This window comes from Mus caroli, chromosome 14 (assembly GCF_900094665.2).
Source record: "Mus caroli chromosome 14, CAROLI_EIJ_v1.1, whole genome shotgun sequence".
Taxonomy (NCBI): domain Eukaryota; kingdom Metazoa; phylum Chordata; class Mammalia; order Rodentia; family Muridae; genus Mus; species Mus caroli.
Window position 1 is genome coordinate 111,732,315 of NC_034583.1, and position 17,153 is coordinate 111,749,467.

The 17,153-nt window shown below is 41.1% G+C and overlaps 1 protein-coding gene across 2 annotated transcripts in view; it reads left to right on the plus strand.

Moving 5' to 3' along the window:
• The window catches only part of Pcca (propionyl-CoA carboxylase subunit alpha), a 329,396-nt gene that overhangs the window by 113,910 nt on the left and 198,333 nt on the right, over positions 1-17,153 (plus strand). For both annotated transcript variants that reach the window (XM_021182607.2, XM_029468862.1), the window contains 3 exons: positions 2,244-2,346; positions 7,755-7,849; positions 11,354-11,504. In XM_021182607.2, coding sequence (XP_021038266.1) covers positions 2,244-2,346; positions 7,755-7,849; positions 11,354-11,504 — 349 coding nt within the window. The remainder of the gene's footprint in view (positions 1-2,243; positions 2,347-7,754; positions 7,850-11,353; positions 11,505-17,153) is intronic.

Consider the following 17,153-nt stretch of genomic DNA (forward strand, 5'->3'; position numbering starts at 1 on the left):
GCAGGTTGTAGGACCCAGAACTTTGTGTGTGACCTAGGCGTTTACTCTGGCCCTGAGTTGTGTCCCAGAAGATGTTCTTAATTCAACTTTCCCTTAGTTGCAAAATACACCTGTGAAGTTTTCAAACTTTGTGTTTTATTTTGATGGCTTTGATGTTTTATTTTTGATGTTCTTGGCTTAAAAGCAAAAAGAAAGATTTTAGTCATTAGATTAGAGGCAACTGTAAAGTGCTATGTTATTCTCTTTATGAATTATAGCATCTATCCTGTCTAGTGAAACTTTGTATCTATCCTGTCAGTGAAACTTTGGCTGTGTGGTTCTGAGGATGATTCACTGTTTCTCTGACATTTCTACTCTGCACCAATCTGAAAACCATTTCTCTAAGTCAAAGAGACAATGAAAACCTAAGATCCTTTCTCTTAGGGAGCAGAAAGAGGAGAATTTTTTTAGCCTCAGGTTTTAAAATATGTCTTCTAGTTACTTTNACTACTTTATGGACACAGTATATTGGATAATTATGTTTAAAATTGCCAGATGCAATGTTTGTATATAAAAGGATTAGAAGAGTCGGGTGTTCTTGTTTTATGCTCAATACAAGCATTTAATATGAAGATATACTTGGTTAGAAGTAAAGGTAATTACATCTTATATTCCAGATACATCAGTGAATGAATAAACATTTTCAGTTACTTTTAGATAACTTTAAAGTGTCTTTTTTCCCTTCAAATTGTTTACATTTGCTTATTTTATTTACTTGCTTTGCATATGTGCATAAGGGCGTGCACCTGCCATGGTGCATGCATGGAGTCAAAGGACAACTTGAGGAATCTGCCTCGAGGATGTGAAGGATCAAGCTCTGGTCCCTGGGCTTGATGGCAAGAGCCCTTACTGGGCGAGCCATGGAATTGAATCCTAAGCTTCAGCTTAATTAAATTAAATTAATTAATTAATTTTAATTCCTTTGAGATAGTATCTAACTATGCTGTTTAGCTTGGCCCAGAATTCATTATGTAGGCCAAGCTGGCCATGAACTCACAGAGACATTGTAGAATATAGGTCTGGTTCTTCCTCCCAGTCCCATGCTCCCAGAAGACTCAGGTTTAAAATATATTTACAAACACCCTGGCCACATAGCTAGGCTCTTTTCTCTGACTAGATCATAATTAAAATAACCCATTTATTTTAACCTACATTCTGCCACATGGCTGGTTACTTGTGCTCAGGTGTCCTGCATCTGTCTCCTCACGTCTTCCTCCTCCCACACCTGGCTCTTTTTAAGTTGTTTTTGTTTGTTTGTTTTTTGTATTTTGTTTTTAGTTGACAGGTGATGCATCCATATAATATACAATATATATTTTTTTACAAGATGTACCCACCTCTGCCTCCTGAGTGCTGAGGTTAAAGTTGTATGCCACCATGCCCTGATGAGTTTGAGTGTTCATGAACTGGCCAAATAACACCCCTTTTATATGTATCTAGTAAAACAATAATTAAATCTATACTTTTTTCCCTCAAAAACCATCCTTTTCTGTCTTAAATGTGTGAAGGCACTTTAAAGGAGATACGACACAATGTCCTAAGTGATACATGGGACACACACAGCTGCATCTTAGGCCCTGGATCTGAAGAATGTCTAGGAAGCATCTTCCTGCAGAATTGCAGTCTCTGTTGTTCCCACCACTGTGTAACTGCCAGGCCCTTTCCACCTTTTTTTTGTGTCTTCTAAATTTTATGACAAATATTAGTGTGCTTTTTAATACTTCTTCACTAGTGTATTAAAATATTTATTTTACTTTACGTGAACGGGTATTTTGTCTGCGTGCTTGTCTGAGCGCCACATTCATGCAGTGCCTGTGGAAGCTTGAAGAGGGAGTCAGTGTCCTTGGAACTGGAGTTGAGCTGCCACATAGGTGTGAGAGTCAAACCTGGATCCTGATGAAGAGCAGCTAGTGCTCTTAATTGTTGAGTAGTCTGTCTCTCTAGCATTGCTAGTTCAACAGTTGGTTGGTGAAACAAGTACTGCATTCTTGTTCTCATGGAAAATCTGTAACCAGCACATTAAATAAGTGGCCCAAGGTGACAGAGGGATAAATGGAAGTTGCAGCTCCTGTTAGATTAGGTCTCTGTACGTGTAGTGAGTCTAATCTGTTCCCCGGTTTTCTGAATTAAGCTGAAACAAAACTGTTTTCTATGTAGAAGACTATCTTTGATTTGCTAGTATAATTGTTCTTTTTGTTCTACAGGGATGGCTTTAGATTTTCATCCCAGGAAGCTGCTTCTAGTTTTGGTGATGATAGACTACTAATAGAAAAATTTATCGATAACCCTCGTCATATAGAAATCCAGGTTGGTACTGTTCAAGATGCCGTCTAATGGTTGAGAGTATGACTATGCCATGTTGTTGGAATGGTTTGGGTTGGCTGGAAATGAAATTAGAAGCCCACCTGTAAAACTCAGCAGTCAAGGACTGGAGAGATGGCTCAGCAGTTAAGAGCACTGACTGCTCTTTCAGAGGTCCTGAGTTCAAATTCCAGCAACCACATGGTGGCTCACAACCATCTGTAATGAGATCAGATGCCCTCTTCTGGTGTACCTGAAGGCAGCTACAGTGTACTTACATATAATAAATAAATAAATGTTAAAAAAAATAAAAACAGCAGTTTCTTCCATGACTGGATCACTGGAGCCATTAAGAAAAAGGAATAATAGTATATACTACTAATACATATAATGATTATAATATATATTTGTATACATGTTATACCTTTCAGCTCATCTCAGCTCATCTCTATGGTTTTTTCCCTTTCCATGTTATTGTCTTTAAGCATCAGAGTTCTTAACACTTACAGGACTTTTCTGTGTAGCCCAGCCTAGCTTTACATATGCAATCCTCTTGCTTTGCCTCCAGAGCACTATAGTTTTTGATTTAGGTATAGTGTGTTAGTTTGTGACTATGCTTGTATAAATGTTTTTGTTTGATATGTAGTAAGAGTAGATGCTTTCCCATCTGGCTCTCTAATTTTCTCTAATAAAAAACCTGTTTCTAATTGTGGTGCTGCTCAACCTTAGCACACACCTTCAATCCCTCTGGCTGGAATACAGACATGCCCCTAGTACACACTTCTAATCCCCCCCCCCCCCATGAAGGTAATGATAGTTTGTAGAAGGAAGCATCCATGTTTGAAAGTAATGTCTAATTGAGAGGTAGGCAAAGTGACAAATCAGAGAAAGATTTGACAGAACAAGGTATGCCCAACTCATAAGAAGAGAGAAGGAAGGGAAGCTACATAAGGGAGAGATAGTACAGGAGAAGAGAGTACAGTACAGAAATACAGTAGAGGTCCTGGAGAACAATGCAGTAGAGTTGAGAGGGAGAGCAGAGCAGCACAGAGAGGGAGAAGGAGGCAGCTTTACCAGGAGAATTCTACAGAGACAGATTGAAAAAGAGAACAAGCTAGACACAGGTGAAGACAGAACAAGTAGGAGAATGAGAAGGAGCCAGGAGATTAGAAAAAATTGCTAATGTCAGTGTACTGGCTAATTTTGTGTCAACTTGACACAAGCTGGAGTTATCACAGAGAAAGGAGCTTCAGTTGAGGAAATGCCTCCACAAGATCCAGCTGTAAGGCATTTTCTCAATTAGTGATTAAGTGGGGGAAGTCTCCTTGTGGGTGGTGCCATCACTGGGCTGGTAGTCTTGGTTCTATAAGAGAGCAGGCTGAACAAGCCAGTAAGGAACATCCCCCCATGGCCTCTGCATCAGCTCCTGCTTCCTGCCCTACTTGAGTTCCAGTCCTGACTTCCTTCAGTGATGAACAGCAATGTGGAAATGTAAGCTGAATAAACCCTTTCCTCCCCAACTTGCTTCTTGGTCATGATGTTTGTGCAGGAATAGAAACCCTGACTAAGACAGTCAGTTTAAGGCCAAGGAGAGCAATTCAGAGGCCGAGAGAAAAAGCCAGATTGAATAAGTCAGCTGGGAGAAGAGTCTGAGCCAGAACAGCTGAACTGCACCAGCCAGCCAGAGACCAGAAAGAACTAGAAAGGGGTGAGCTTTTTCAATAGTAGGTTTTCAGAGGCTAAAAATACTCTAGGCATAGATTAGATTATACAGAGGCTAGAAGCTTCCAGAGGTAGGCCTAGGTTAGCAGATGGAGGCATTAAGCCTTTAGAGACAACAATTATATCAGCAGACTAAAAGTTACTTTTACAAAATGATATCATATATTGGATTTACACTTGTTATGTACATTGTATATACCATTTATTGTAAATTAAGTGATATTGGTTTATTGTTTTAATGATATTTGTTTTAAAGATATCTGAGGGCTGAGGAGATGGTTCAGTTGGTGAAATGCTTTGTATGCAAGCCTAAGTTCAGTTCCCCAGACTCCACATAAAGAGCAGGCATGGTGGCACATGTGTGTAATCCCAGGGCTGGGGAGGACCACTGGCCAGACAGACTGAGTTGTTTAGCTGTGGGCTTAGCTAGAGACTCTGTCTGACTCTGTCTCAAAATAAGAATAAAATAGAGGAAGATACCTGATGTCAATCTTTTCCCTTCCTACATGTTTGTGTGCTTACACCTGCAAATACATATGCATACATACGAATGCAAGCATATGCTACATCCCCACATTCTTACGCACACGCACACTCACACACGCACATTCACACACACACACACACACACAGAGAGAGAGAGAGAGAGAGAGATCTCAGTTAATGGTACCATTAATCTTCTAAGTTAACCTCCCCTCCCCAACAGCTTTGACTTTCTAATTTTGGATTTTACCCATTAACCTAATTCCTTTATAACATACATACTTACACCCCAAGTACTGGGTTTTAGATTTGGGTCGTATTGGTTCTAGATTGACTTTTTCATCAGCCCATGAACCTAAAATAGCTCATGGTTTATGTCAGTCTTCATTAGTCCCTCCAGAGGTGCTTTTTAGTTTTCAGCCTAAAGGTTTTATGTCTCTCATACATCTCTCCCTAGACACTTGATCATTTTGACCCTGTGATGTGCTGCTATGTTAGTTTGATTTGCCATTTATTTGTTGTTGCTCATGTAATTCACACAGGTGATTTTTGTGCACTGGTTTTAAAACAGGTGTCTTTGCTAAATCCTTTTAAAAATTTGTGTCTTTAGATCTTGTGCTAAATGAGAATCTCAAAATGCAAAGGTGGAAGCCAGTGCTCCTGCTGGCGAGAGCACACGTCACACTGCTTGAGGTTTAGAGACCCGTTTCCTGATTGATCGGGGATCCTTGAGATCAGAGATGAGGTCTTAGTTCTTTGCTGTTCCAGTAGCTAGGCCTTTGTGTTTCATTAATATTTGACAAATGTTTGTTACTTAGGTAGTTACACAACTACATTAGCATTTAGTTTAATTACCTTTGATCTCCCTTCTGGGGTATGTTTTTAAACATAGATAAGTCTGTCCCCTAGTAAATGGATAACCCAGATGTCTCCCCCATCTGATCTATCTTAGATTTAAAAAAAAAAAAAAAACTATTCACTTTCCAGTTTTCATGAGCGTATTTGTATTATAATTTACATCTATAGGGTTGTTTTAATAATTTTTCCCCAGTAGGAACTAAGCAGTGTCTTTCCACCCTCCCCTCATAAAGGCTCAGTGACAATGCAGAGTTCCCTTGGGGAGCCAGTAAACTTACTATGAGGCTTACTTATGGAGCATGTGTGAGGGGTTATGGGCAGGAGTGTTGGTGTCCCTACAGCAGCCACAATGGAATGCGGCTACAGCATTCAACATGAATGATGGCTTTCCCATGGCTGAACAGATGGGGCCCTCTTCTCTTTTGTCATCTAGCCTGTATACTCTAGGCCCTCCCAAGACTCAAAGCTACAAGTAATTAGGGCAGAACTATATACAAGTAGTGGGGAAGAATGACTGGACTATCAGATGAGGGAAGTTCCAGTAGCCCCATCCAGACCTGCTCCTTCGATGAGGACACATGAACAGTGACCAAGCACAGCTGTGGTAGTGATTTGCTGGCAGACATGGTCTACTGTGGATGGCAGTGTTTTGGCTCAGAGGGCACTGCCATATGACAAGCTCAGTTCACAGAAATCAACTTCATTTTTACCCTGTCCTGGTCCCTTGGTTTCTGCACTTAGATGATGTTACCCATTTCTTGAATGTCTACTCACAGTCTGGGAAGCACATCTGTGCATGCCAACCACCTGCTAACTTTTACATGAGCACTCCCACCCTGTGTCTTCTGAGGTGCACACTGGGAATGTTCAACGAGAGAAACACTGGTGTTCCCCAGGCTGGTTCAGGGATCCTCAAGAGCATGCATTCTCATGAAGCCTCTTGGGGATCATGCACACGGCCATTTCTTGTTCAGCACATAAAGGGTTATAGCCAAAGTGTGCAACAGATCACAAGGGTAAGGGCCATCTTTCCCTAATAAGTTATTTTATTAATGTTTTCCAGTATATCATCACTAGTATTTTAAAATGCTTGATAAATTCTCCGGGCTTTTCATTTTGACTTTATATGTATGGCTGTTTTGCCAGCATATATGTCTGGGCACCAAATTCCCTACACTTTTTAGAGCAAACAAGGAGACTATATAGAATCAGAGAAAAGCAATTCTATATCTGACTCTCTCTCTCTTTTTTTAAACAGTTGCACATGCTTTTTGAGATTCTTTGTTGTTTATTTCCTGGAGACTAAATGTACTTTTACTCTCTTGCCAACTAAAATTTAAAAAAAGAGATTAAGAGTTATTTTCAGGAGTTAAAATATTTTTAGATGAACCTCATGCAGCTACCTTGGAGTCTTAGAAGTAAAATGCTAAGCTATTGGCAGTTGATGATTCTAAATTTTTTCCTTTATTACTTGAAATGAGTTTTGAGTTTAGAAAGGCTTTAGTCCTAAAAATGTTCAGTCATATATTCACTATTCATGCCCTAGCTAACTATGTGTGTTGTGAGTATGCTTTTTAAAAACTGGTAACAGCCATATAAAACATTAATATGATACTTGTATCAGCTCTCTGTAATACATGAAGGGACCATAACAGAAAGCCCTGCAGTGAGGCTGGAGAGCTGCTTGGTGCTAAAATTAGTGACTCATTTTAGAGCCCCTAAAACAAGTCTGTGACCCTAAAATAAGTGCTCAGGGACATTCGAACAACTCTGAGTGACTCAACACAGGAAGCGTCATGTTCTCTCCATGGGCCCCAGTTTATTTCTCCCTCTCACAAACGGAGAGCAGCTAGCTCCTAGCCATCATCTCTAGTTTTCCTGTGACAGAATAAGGACAGCAGTGTTACCCACACACAACTAACAACACACTGGATAAGAACAACAGAGATGTTTACAGAATGATCTGCTGTCCCTGCTTATTGGTGACCAGAAGTCGTGACCCCAGTCAGCCCTTTCTCAGTGCTTCTCAGTTCCACGGTGGCTTCTGACCTTCCAGCCATTATTAAATAATCCTCATATGACCATCTGTGCTGGAGATGGAACATGAGGGCTGCTCTCCTCTGCTGTTCTTACTAATAATATTTCATTGTATTCTAGAGTTGTAAATATACTTTCCTTCTGTTAATATTAACCCAGTGTGTGTTTTGAAAGCTATGTATTCTCTGAAGTCTGGGTATTAAAAAGCAAGGGAAGTTACATGGGGAGGGAGGGGTGTTAGCTGAGGAGTGTTAGCTGGGGAGTGTCAGCTGGCAACCTTCACTGCTAATGTTCTCAAGTGACACTACTCTCAGGTTTTAGGGGATAAACATGGCAATGCTCTGTGGCTCAATGAGAGGGAGTGCTCGATCCAGAGAAGAAACCAGAAGGTGGTAGAGGAGGCGCCAAGGTAAGTGTTACCCCAGAGAGCACCTATAAAACGACCTGATTTTAATCATTTTTTTTACATTAAAACTTTTTGTTAACTTTACCTTAATATAAATTTTACCGATAAATATTTCTATATTAATGATTAAGAGTCTGTTACTTGAGGTCCCTCAGTATTTTAGTGCATAAAACTGAGAAGTGCATTTTCTTTTTTTTTTCTCTCTTTTTAAAAATTTTTATCAGGTATTTATTTCATTTACATTTCCAGTGCTATCCCAAAAGTCCCCCATACCCTCCCCCCACTCCCCTACCCATCCACTCCCACTTTTTGGCCCTGGCATTCCCCTGTACTGAGGCATATAAAGTTTGCATGACCAATGGGCCTCTCTTTCCACTGATGGCCGACTAGGCCATATTCTGATACATATGCAGCTAGAGACACAAGCTCCGGGGGGTACTGGTTATTTCATATTGTTGTTCCACCTATAGGGTTGCAAGATCCCTTTAGCTCCTTGGGTACTGAGAAGTGCATTTTCAAGAAGTAGATTTTTAATAGGTGAGAGTTGGATAGCCAGTTGTGACTTGTTTAGGTTTGGGGGTTATGCAGAGCCTGCCAGTTCTCAGGACGCCTGGAGTAGATGTGCTTCTTATGCTAGAGAAACATTAACAAAGTCGGTCCTGGGTTTTCCTTCTGAGAAAGGGTTCCCGGATATAGTTCTTGAGCAGTCCTTGATTCATCTGAGCTGCTCTGGTGGTTCCCAGCAGCTGCAGTGGGGTTGTGAGGAACTTCATGAGAATTCATTTCTATTCAGTAGGTACTTGATATCAGTAGAGAGGCAGAGGTAGGTGGATCTCTAAATTCGTGGTCAGCCTGGTTTACATAGAGAGTTCTAAACCAGCTAGAGAAAGATAGTGAAACCATTGTCTCAAGAAGAAGGAGGAGGAGGAGGAGGAGGAGGAGGAGGAGGAGGAGAAAGAAAGAAAGAAAGAAAGAAAGAAAGAAAGAAAGAAAGAAAGAAAGGAGAAAGAAAGAAAGGAGAAAGAAAGAAAGAAACGAGAAAGAAAGAAAGAAAGAAACGAGAAAGAAAGAAAGGAGAAAGAAAGAAAGAAGCCGCCCAGTTGGTGCTAGGCATATTGAAGTATGCTCACAACTTAGTATCTCAGAGGCTAAGGCAGAAGGATCACCATGAATTCAAGCCCAGTTGTGCTATAGTGAGTATCAGGCCTGCCAAAGGCTATATTGCAAGACCTCCCAAAAATCAAAATCAGGCAACCCACCCCCCAAACTGAAAAACAAAAACAAAACCCAGTCAAGTATATGTAGTTGATTTGAAATGCCAAGTACTAAAATATATATCCAATAGTACTTTAATTTGCAAAGCCTTAGTATATGTGTAGTCTCAAAAGAATATGACCATGGGTAAAATTTTAATCACAGGGTAAATTATTCCCTATTTTAGACACCATGGTGAAAAACAAGGGGTAATATGTTGGTCTTAAAACATGGTGTCTTAATTCTTTGACTTTGCTATTACTTTGTGCTGGGGGAGGTCTACTTCACCTTGTCCTGTGACTGCATTACCAACAGAATGCCTAGTAATTGTGCTGCTGCTATGCAAGGGCTATGGTATAGGAGTGAATTAGACCAGAAAGAACAAAATGGAGTCTACTCAACTGCTTGAAGCCTCCACGTTTGTACAATTTCCTTATTTTGGCTGCATTAGCTTTATCATGGGGTTGTTTTCCAGATTTCTCTATGCCTATATTTATCAGGACACCGCAGAACTATATTTATAATATGAAAATCTTAACACCTGAAGCCATCCAGTACTCCCAACATCTCCTGATGGGTGATTAGAAAGAATATCTTCTGTTTATTTGTCTGCTCAGCTCTATCCCTATGGCAATCTAAATGATGGCTTGAATCTACCAATTTATATGGAATTGAAACGTAATCCTAGTGTTAAAAGACACACAGGGTTGCTTGCTACAATTTAAGGAACGAGACAGGAAAGTGGCCAAGGTTTTGGCCCCAAACCAGGGATGGAACAGTAGATTACAGGTATCTTAGAATGCAAAAACAAAATAAAACAGAACAGACAAAGCAAAGCAAAGCAAAGCAAAGCAAAGCAAAGCATAGCTAAAGCAGCTAAATGCAGAGTCTGAACCTTATTTGGATCTTGATTCTAAGAAAACTAGTCTTTATCCTGATATTTACAAGGAAGTTAGGGAAATTTTGAACACTGACTAACTGCTAGTTGGACACTGACAGGCTGTTAAGGAGGTCTTACGCTGCAGGGACCAGTGAGTGTGTAAAAGAGTGGGCATGAGGCACCAGCAACTCAGGAGTGACTCTTTCTAGATGCCGTTCTGGATGAAGATGAGCACACTCAGTGTCAGATACCATCCCACCATGAATATTGCATGGCATGTTTGACAGATCTTATGGTACCTGGAGAACACTAGCCTGCACATAGAAATGGAGTTCATGTTAATTTTTTTTCAGAGCCCTTCTTATGCAGCACCACAGTCAGAAAATACTGGTTGTCTGGTGCACACCCCTTCATTCATACACATATATATATATATCCCTTCGTTTAAACAAGTTTTGATGAAAACATTTTAGTTTGCCATGGCTGTGAGAGTGATTTTGAAACAGGCATTAGAGGTTTACTAGATGTATTTATGTTCTACAAAGGCATTGCAAACACTGAGTTAGCAAACACTGAACTGCCTTGCCTAGGGGAAATAGAGGGTTTGGGTTCTTCTGAGCCTCAGGTCAGAACATTTTCACATAACATGTAAATATGACTTATGCACCGGGTCAGTGTAGAACTTTGTTTTCTGTATGCCCCAGTTGAAGAACACCTTATTTAACGGCAATGCAAGACTGTCTAGGCTTCCCTCACATGTAGGCTTTCTCCAGAAGACCCTTCACAGCCATTATGCTCATAGGAGCCCAGATAGCACTTGAGCATAAAAGTCAAGGGTCTCTCCAACATCGCTACTCTCCTCTCCCTCTTTCCTTGGAGATGACAGTGGCTAAATATAATTCCTGGAATAGGAAGACAGCGCCTCATTTGTTAATCCTCAGCTTTTGACAGTTTTCTTCTCTCTGCTTGTTCATGTATGCACAAAGGTGCTACACACATGCATTTTTAAGGGTACATAAGTTCAATCAAGGAGCAAGTTTGTACACAGGGAACCTATGAAGAATGAAGGTTGTGTATGTCAGTCTCCACTAGGTTATTTGTGGTTTAGCTTGAGGCAACTCCCAGTATATATGCTCAGTTTTACTAAGTAATAATTGTGTATTTTAGAATTGAAGTTATAGGGTAATGTGAAAAGATGAAATGTTCCGTAAAATGTGACATTGGCTTGGTGAAGCATGTTGCACATGACACAGTGTGTGCTATGAAACATGACCAGTTCCTAAATTGATTCAGATGAATCTATGTAGCAGTTTTATGTAAGGCTATAAAAGATCACCTGAGGCTTTGCTGCTGAGTGCTTTGTGTGTTTGTAGCATTTTTCTGGATCCCGAGACTCGCCAAGCAATGGGAGAGCAGGCCGTGGCTTTGGCTAAAGCCGTGAAGTATTCCTCTGCTGGAACTGTGGAATTTCTTGTGGACTCCCAGAAGAATTTTTACTTCTTGGAGATGAATACACGACTCCAGGTAACAACGTGTGTTTTTACTCCTCTCCATGCCTGTTTGTTCTTCCTCATGCATTCTTTTTCTTATTTTGTTTTATAATAAAATTTAAAAATCAGCACCAAAATGCAAATCTTTTTCTTTATATTTGTGCTGATACACCTGGTAAGGGGAACTAAGAAGCCTATTAATTTATTTATTTAATCTTTAATTTTTATATGCATTTAAATTATATATAACTTAAGTTTTATATGTATGTACATTTTGTCTGCATGTGTGTATGTAATTAGAGTTACAGACAGTTTTGAGCTGCCATATGGGTGTTGAAAAATCAAACCTGGGTCCTCTGGAAGAGCAGCCAGGGCTCTTAGTTACTGAGCCATCTGTCCAGCCCCATCCATAGCCTGCCAACTTGAAGGCCAATGTTTAACCTTCTACACTGTTAATATTCTTAATACCTGATAATACTTCACGTGGACAGTCTCCTTGGTTTGCTTGACCCTTTTAGGATGAGCTGTACTTGTCAGAATTGGTGTGCTGGTCAGAGAACTTGGTGCTATAGTCAGAAAGTGACACGTTCTTAGGCATCTTCTAAAGGAGCAGAGGGAGGAGACCTAATGTGAACTTCTGGGAGTGACTCCCAAGTTCCTGAGGAATCTGCCACCTCTGCCTCAGTTAGGAAAAGTCCAGTGGCCACCCTGGTGTGTGACTTCCTGAGTTCTAGCTACCATCTCAGAGGTCACCAGTGCTGCAACAGGTGGCTTTGTTTTCTTCCTTCTTCCCATTTCCTCCCTTATTTAAATTGTATGTGTGCTTATATATACATATGTGTATACACACACACACACACACACACACATATATATATGTATATATATACACACACACATATGTGTATATATATATATACACACATATATATACACACACACATACATATACAGACTCACATGTACAGGGCATTACGTGTGTGTGTGTGTGTGTAAAAGTAGACAGAACAAAAGCATTTGTTGAACAAATCATGAAGCATCGGCATCGGCGGGGGCTGGTGGTACAAAACACCAGCAGTTTTTGCCAAGCCTCCCTTCTGTCTTTCATTCCATCTCCCTCCATCTCTGTAGTGTCTCCTATTCTGATGGAGATCATGTTGGAAATACTGTTTTATGTTGCCATACTGGTTTTAGTAGCTGTTTATTATCTTTAACTTTTTTTTGTTGTTGTTGTTGTTGATGGGGTCATATAGCATTTATTCTTTGGTGTTCATGCAGTTCAAATAGGAATTTTCATGCTAACTCATGTGGCACTGCTCTGAAGAAAATAATAGTTTATATTTCAGTTTCTGTAAATGCTTGGTGTATTTCCCATTTTACTCATTTAGTGAAATTACAGCCTGGGCCAGAGTCTAAGGTCAGCTTCAGCAGAGGGTTCCATCTTGGAGCTAAGCAAGAATCTGTCACGAGGTGGTTGTCAGCTAACCTGTCGTTTTTTTGGTGGCAGATAGCTCTAGTCTGCATTAGCTTTCACCTGGCTTTCTCCTTAAGTATCTTCATGTTCAAAGCTCTTTTTTCTAAACAGATAACAGCCATCAGATTTGGGGTCAATCCGCTCTAGTATGACCCTTAATTTGATTATATCTGTTAAGACTCTTTCCAGATAAGGTCATATTCACAGGTTCAGGATGAACATGAATGTAGATGGAAATCCATTCAATGTGGTGCATCATTTGTAAAACACATTTGGTGTGCAAAAGAAGAAAATATATTATCATTTCATGACATCAGGGATCCAGGATGGTGTGGATTGAAAAATGCCGCCTTTGACAATAGAGTCTGGTGCAAATCATACTATGCTTGAAAATAGCATCCACTTTGCTTCCATTAGGCCCTTACTGGGGAGTGTGTGTGTGTGTGTGTTGGTTTGCCTGTGTTGGGAGAGGCAGTTGAGTGTCTCTGGGCAGAAGGATGGCTTGAATGCTTTTGTTCCTCTGGTGGCCTTTTATATATCACCTGGGTGCTGAACACTCCTCTATGCTGCTACTCCACACACTTAGCTTCAGATGTGACCCTGAGCAGCTTTTGTTTCAGTTGCTTTCTTCATGTTCATACCTGTCCCTGAAATCAGATTCTTCCTTCATGTATCAGGACTTCTCAACATATGAGTGATTGTAAGATAGATACTTTTAAAGAATGATTCATTTATTTTTATTTCATATGCATTGGTGTTTTCAGTCTGTGTATATCTGGGTGTGTTGGATCCCTTGGAACTGGAGTTACAGGTAGTTTCAGCGAGCTGCTTTGTGGGTGCTGGCAATTCAACATAGGTCTTCAGGAAGTTCAGCAGCTCTCAACTGATAAACCATTTCTCCAGCCCCAAGAGAGATACAATTTTTTCTTTAACTTGGTCTTAACCAGTCCTTGTGGTTTTGGATGTTTGCAGTGGGTTTCCTTTAGTGGTCCTGTCCTTTGCCTAGTGTCAGAGGAGCTCATGGTCTGAACTCAACATATCTTTTTGCACAGTGCATCTTTCTTCATTGTTTAATGGTTGATCTGTCTGGGAATGCATTTTACATCTCTGTAAGCATTATATAATTTTAAGACAATTCCTATCATCTTGTCTGTGCCTAGACAACATCATATTGTCTTTGTCTAGATAACATCGTGAACTCTATCATCTTGTGTATGCCTAGATATCACCATGACTCTAGTGCATTTGTACCACCTTTTTTTTTTTTTTTTTTTTTTTTTTTTAACAGAATGGCCTTGAAAGCAGGCTCAAGTGAACTTCTGGTTCAGCTCCATACAGCTGAACTTGATTTGATATATTTGTATTTAAATTCAGTCTGTTTCAATGTTTTCACTTTTCTTCCCCCATAGTTTTTCTCTTTTCCTTGTATTTCCAGTGCTTAGCATTTAACTTCATTTCTGTTGTGGTTTGAGAGCTGTGTGAGAGCCTAAGGTTTTGTTAGAACCTGTCCCACAGCAGACAGCCTTGATCCCTCCAGGTCTGATGTCAGTCAGGTTATGTTTTCCAGGCCAGACCCACCTGGCTGGGTAAGGACATTTTAGACTTCATTGTCATCAAGGTAATTTCTCTTACTATTGTTTTAAATAGTCACCATTCTCTCCCTCTACCCATATAGAAGATACATCTGATCTTTTATTTCTTTCTTTGTATTGGGAAATTTTTTTCAAAGGCTTGCTTGTTGCAAACTCATATTGTAGGACCCCCGAAGGGAGACCCTCACTCAAGTCTCAGGGATCTCGAGCCCAGAAAGCCACAACAGTCAAGCTTGCTGCAAACACACAAGGTTTTAATGGCACACAAGCCAGCATGCTGAGGTCGAGATCCATACACCACGCAGGGGTAGAGGAGTCTGACCCCAACCCTATTTTCCAGCAGGCTTATAAAGGCAAAAACCAGAACCTAGGGGGAGGATCGGAGAGGAAATAGTGGAAGTCTAGGGGCGGATATTTACTTCAAGGTACCTGGGACATTGAAACATTTTGTGGTTGTTTTTCCCAAAAGTTCCAGGGAATTAGGCCATCTGGCCGGGGGCCGGGGCCCATGTTCTCAGGGCAGTCATTATTTTATTTTTTTACTCTTCAATATATACATATACATTTTTTACTCTTCAATATATATACATGCATAATATACATATATATCATTTATATACACATACATATAAATATATATGGGGTTTTTAATCTCATTTTCCCATCTGTTTCCTTCCTCTAATCCCTCCATGTTTCTCCTCTAACTTTCTCTCAAATTCATCATGTTATACCTGCCTACTTCTGGGGAGACTTTCAAATTCTATTTCCGCTTATGTGTAGATACTGACTTTCTTGTTCTTCTGACAGCAGTAATGAATTTGTTTTTTAAATGACTTAAAATGTTTGCAAATGTATTGCATTTGTGTGTGTTAATGATGTGTTCCTGTGAGGGCTGCACGTGCCATGGTGCATGTGAGGTCAGAAGGTAACTTTATATCGCTCATTCTCTCCCACCTTTACAAAGGCTCCAGGATCAAACCTCTTACCTGCTGGTCCTTCTTGCTAATACCTCTTTAAAAAATTAAAATATCCTTTAAACAGTTGATTTTTTCCTTAGTTTCTTTCACTCATGTGTGTACATGCCTCTGTAATTCATGGGACTCCATGCTTCTGTGGTATAGTGCCTTTGTGCCGTTTTGAAAATTGTCTATTGCTATTTCTATCATTATCTCTTCCTTCTGAATTTTTCGATTTAGGTAATTTCATTACATGCCCTTTTTGTTTGATAATTCTTTGGCCTTATGGTGCACTTAATGCACCATTCACTCATGACTTTATAGTTTCACTTGTTTGCATTTCAAGATAGACTTTGTATTTGATTCTTTAAAAATGCAGTTCAGTGCTTGCTATCTTTTTGCATTTCCCATCCAACAATTTCTTTTTATCTTTGATTTCTTTAAGCACAGTCAACTTAGCTGTCTTATGGCATATGTGACATTTTCCATTTCTGAAACTCTGTGAGTGTGCTCACCCCTGTGAGTGAGTGTGCTCACCCCTGTGAGTGAGTATGCTCATCCCTGTGAGTGTGTTCATCCCTGTGAGCGAGTGTGCTCATCCCTGTGAGTGAGTGTACTCATCCCTGTGAGTGAGTGTGCTCATCCCTGTGAGTGTGCTCATCCCTGTGAGTGTGTTCATCCCTGTGAGCGAGTGCGCTCATCCCTGTGAGTGAGTGTGTTCATCCCTGTGAGTGAGTGCGCTCATCCCTGTGAGCGAGTGTGCTCATCCCTGTGAGCGAGTGTGCTCATCCCTGTGAGTGAGTGTGTTCATCCCTGTGAGCGAGTGCGCTCATCCCTGTGAGCGAGTGTGCTCACCCCTGTGAGTGAGTGCGCTCATCCCTGTGAGTGTGCTCATCCCTGTGAGCGAGTGTGCTCANGAGTGCGCTCATCCCTGTGAGCGAGTGTGCTCACCCCTGTGAGTGAGTGCGCTCATCCCTGTGAGTGTGCTCATCCCTGTGAGCGAGTGTGCTCACCCCTGTGAGTGAGTGCGCTCATTCCTGTGAGTGAGTGTACTCATCCCTGTGAGTGAGTGTGCTCATCCCTGTGAGCGTGCTCATCCCTGTGAGAGAGTGTGTTCATCCCTGTGATTGAGTGTGCTCATCCCTGTGAGCGAGTGTGCTCACCCCTGTGAGTGTGCTCATCCCTGTGAGTGAGTGCACTCATCCCTGTGATTGAGTGTGCTCATCCCTGTGAGCAAGTGTGCTCACCCCTGTGAGTGTGCTCATCCCTGTGAGTGAGTGTGCTCATCCCTGTGAATGAGTGTGCTTACCCCTGTGAGTGTGCTCATCCCTGTGATTGAGTGTGCTCATCCCTGTGAATGAGTGTGCTCATCCCTGTGAGTGTGCTCATCCCTGTGATTGAGTGTGCTCATCCCTGTGAGCGAGTGTGCTCACCCCTGTGAGTGTGCTCATCCCTGTGAGTGAGTGTGCTCATCCCTGTGAGCGAGTGTGCTCACCCCTGTGAGTGTGCTCATCCCTGTGAGTGAGTGAGCTCATCCCTGTGAGTGTGCTCATCCCTGTGAGTGTGCTCATCCCTGTGAGTGAGCTCATCCCTGTGAGTGTGCTCATCCCTGTGAGTGAGCTCATCCCTGTGAGTGTGCTCATCCCTGTGAGTGTGCTCAT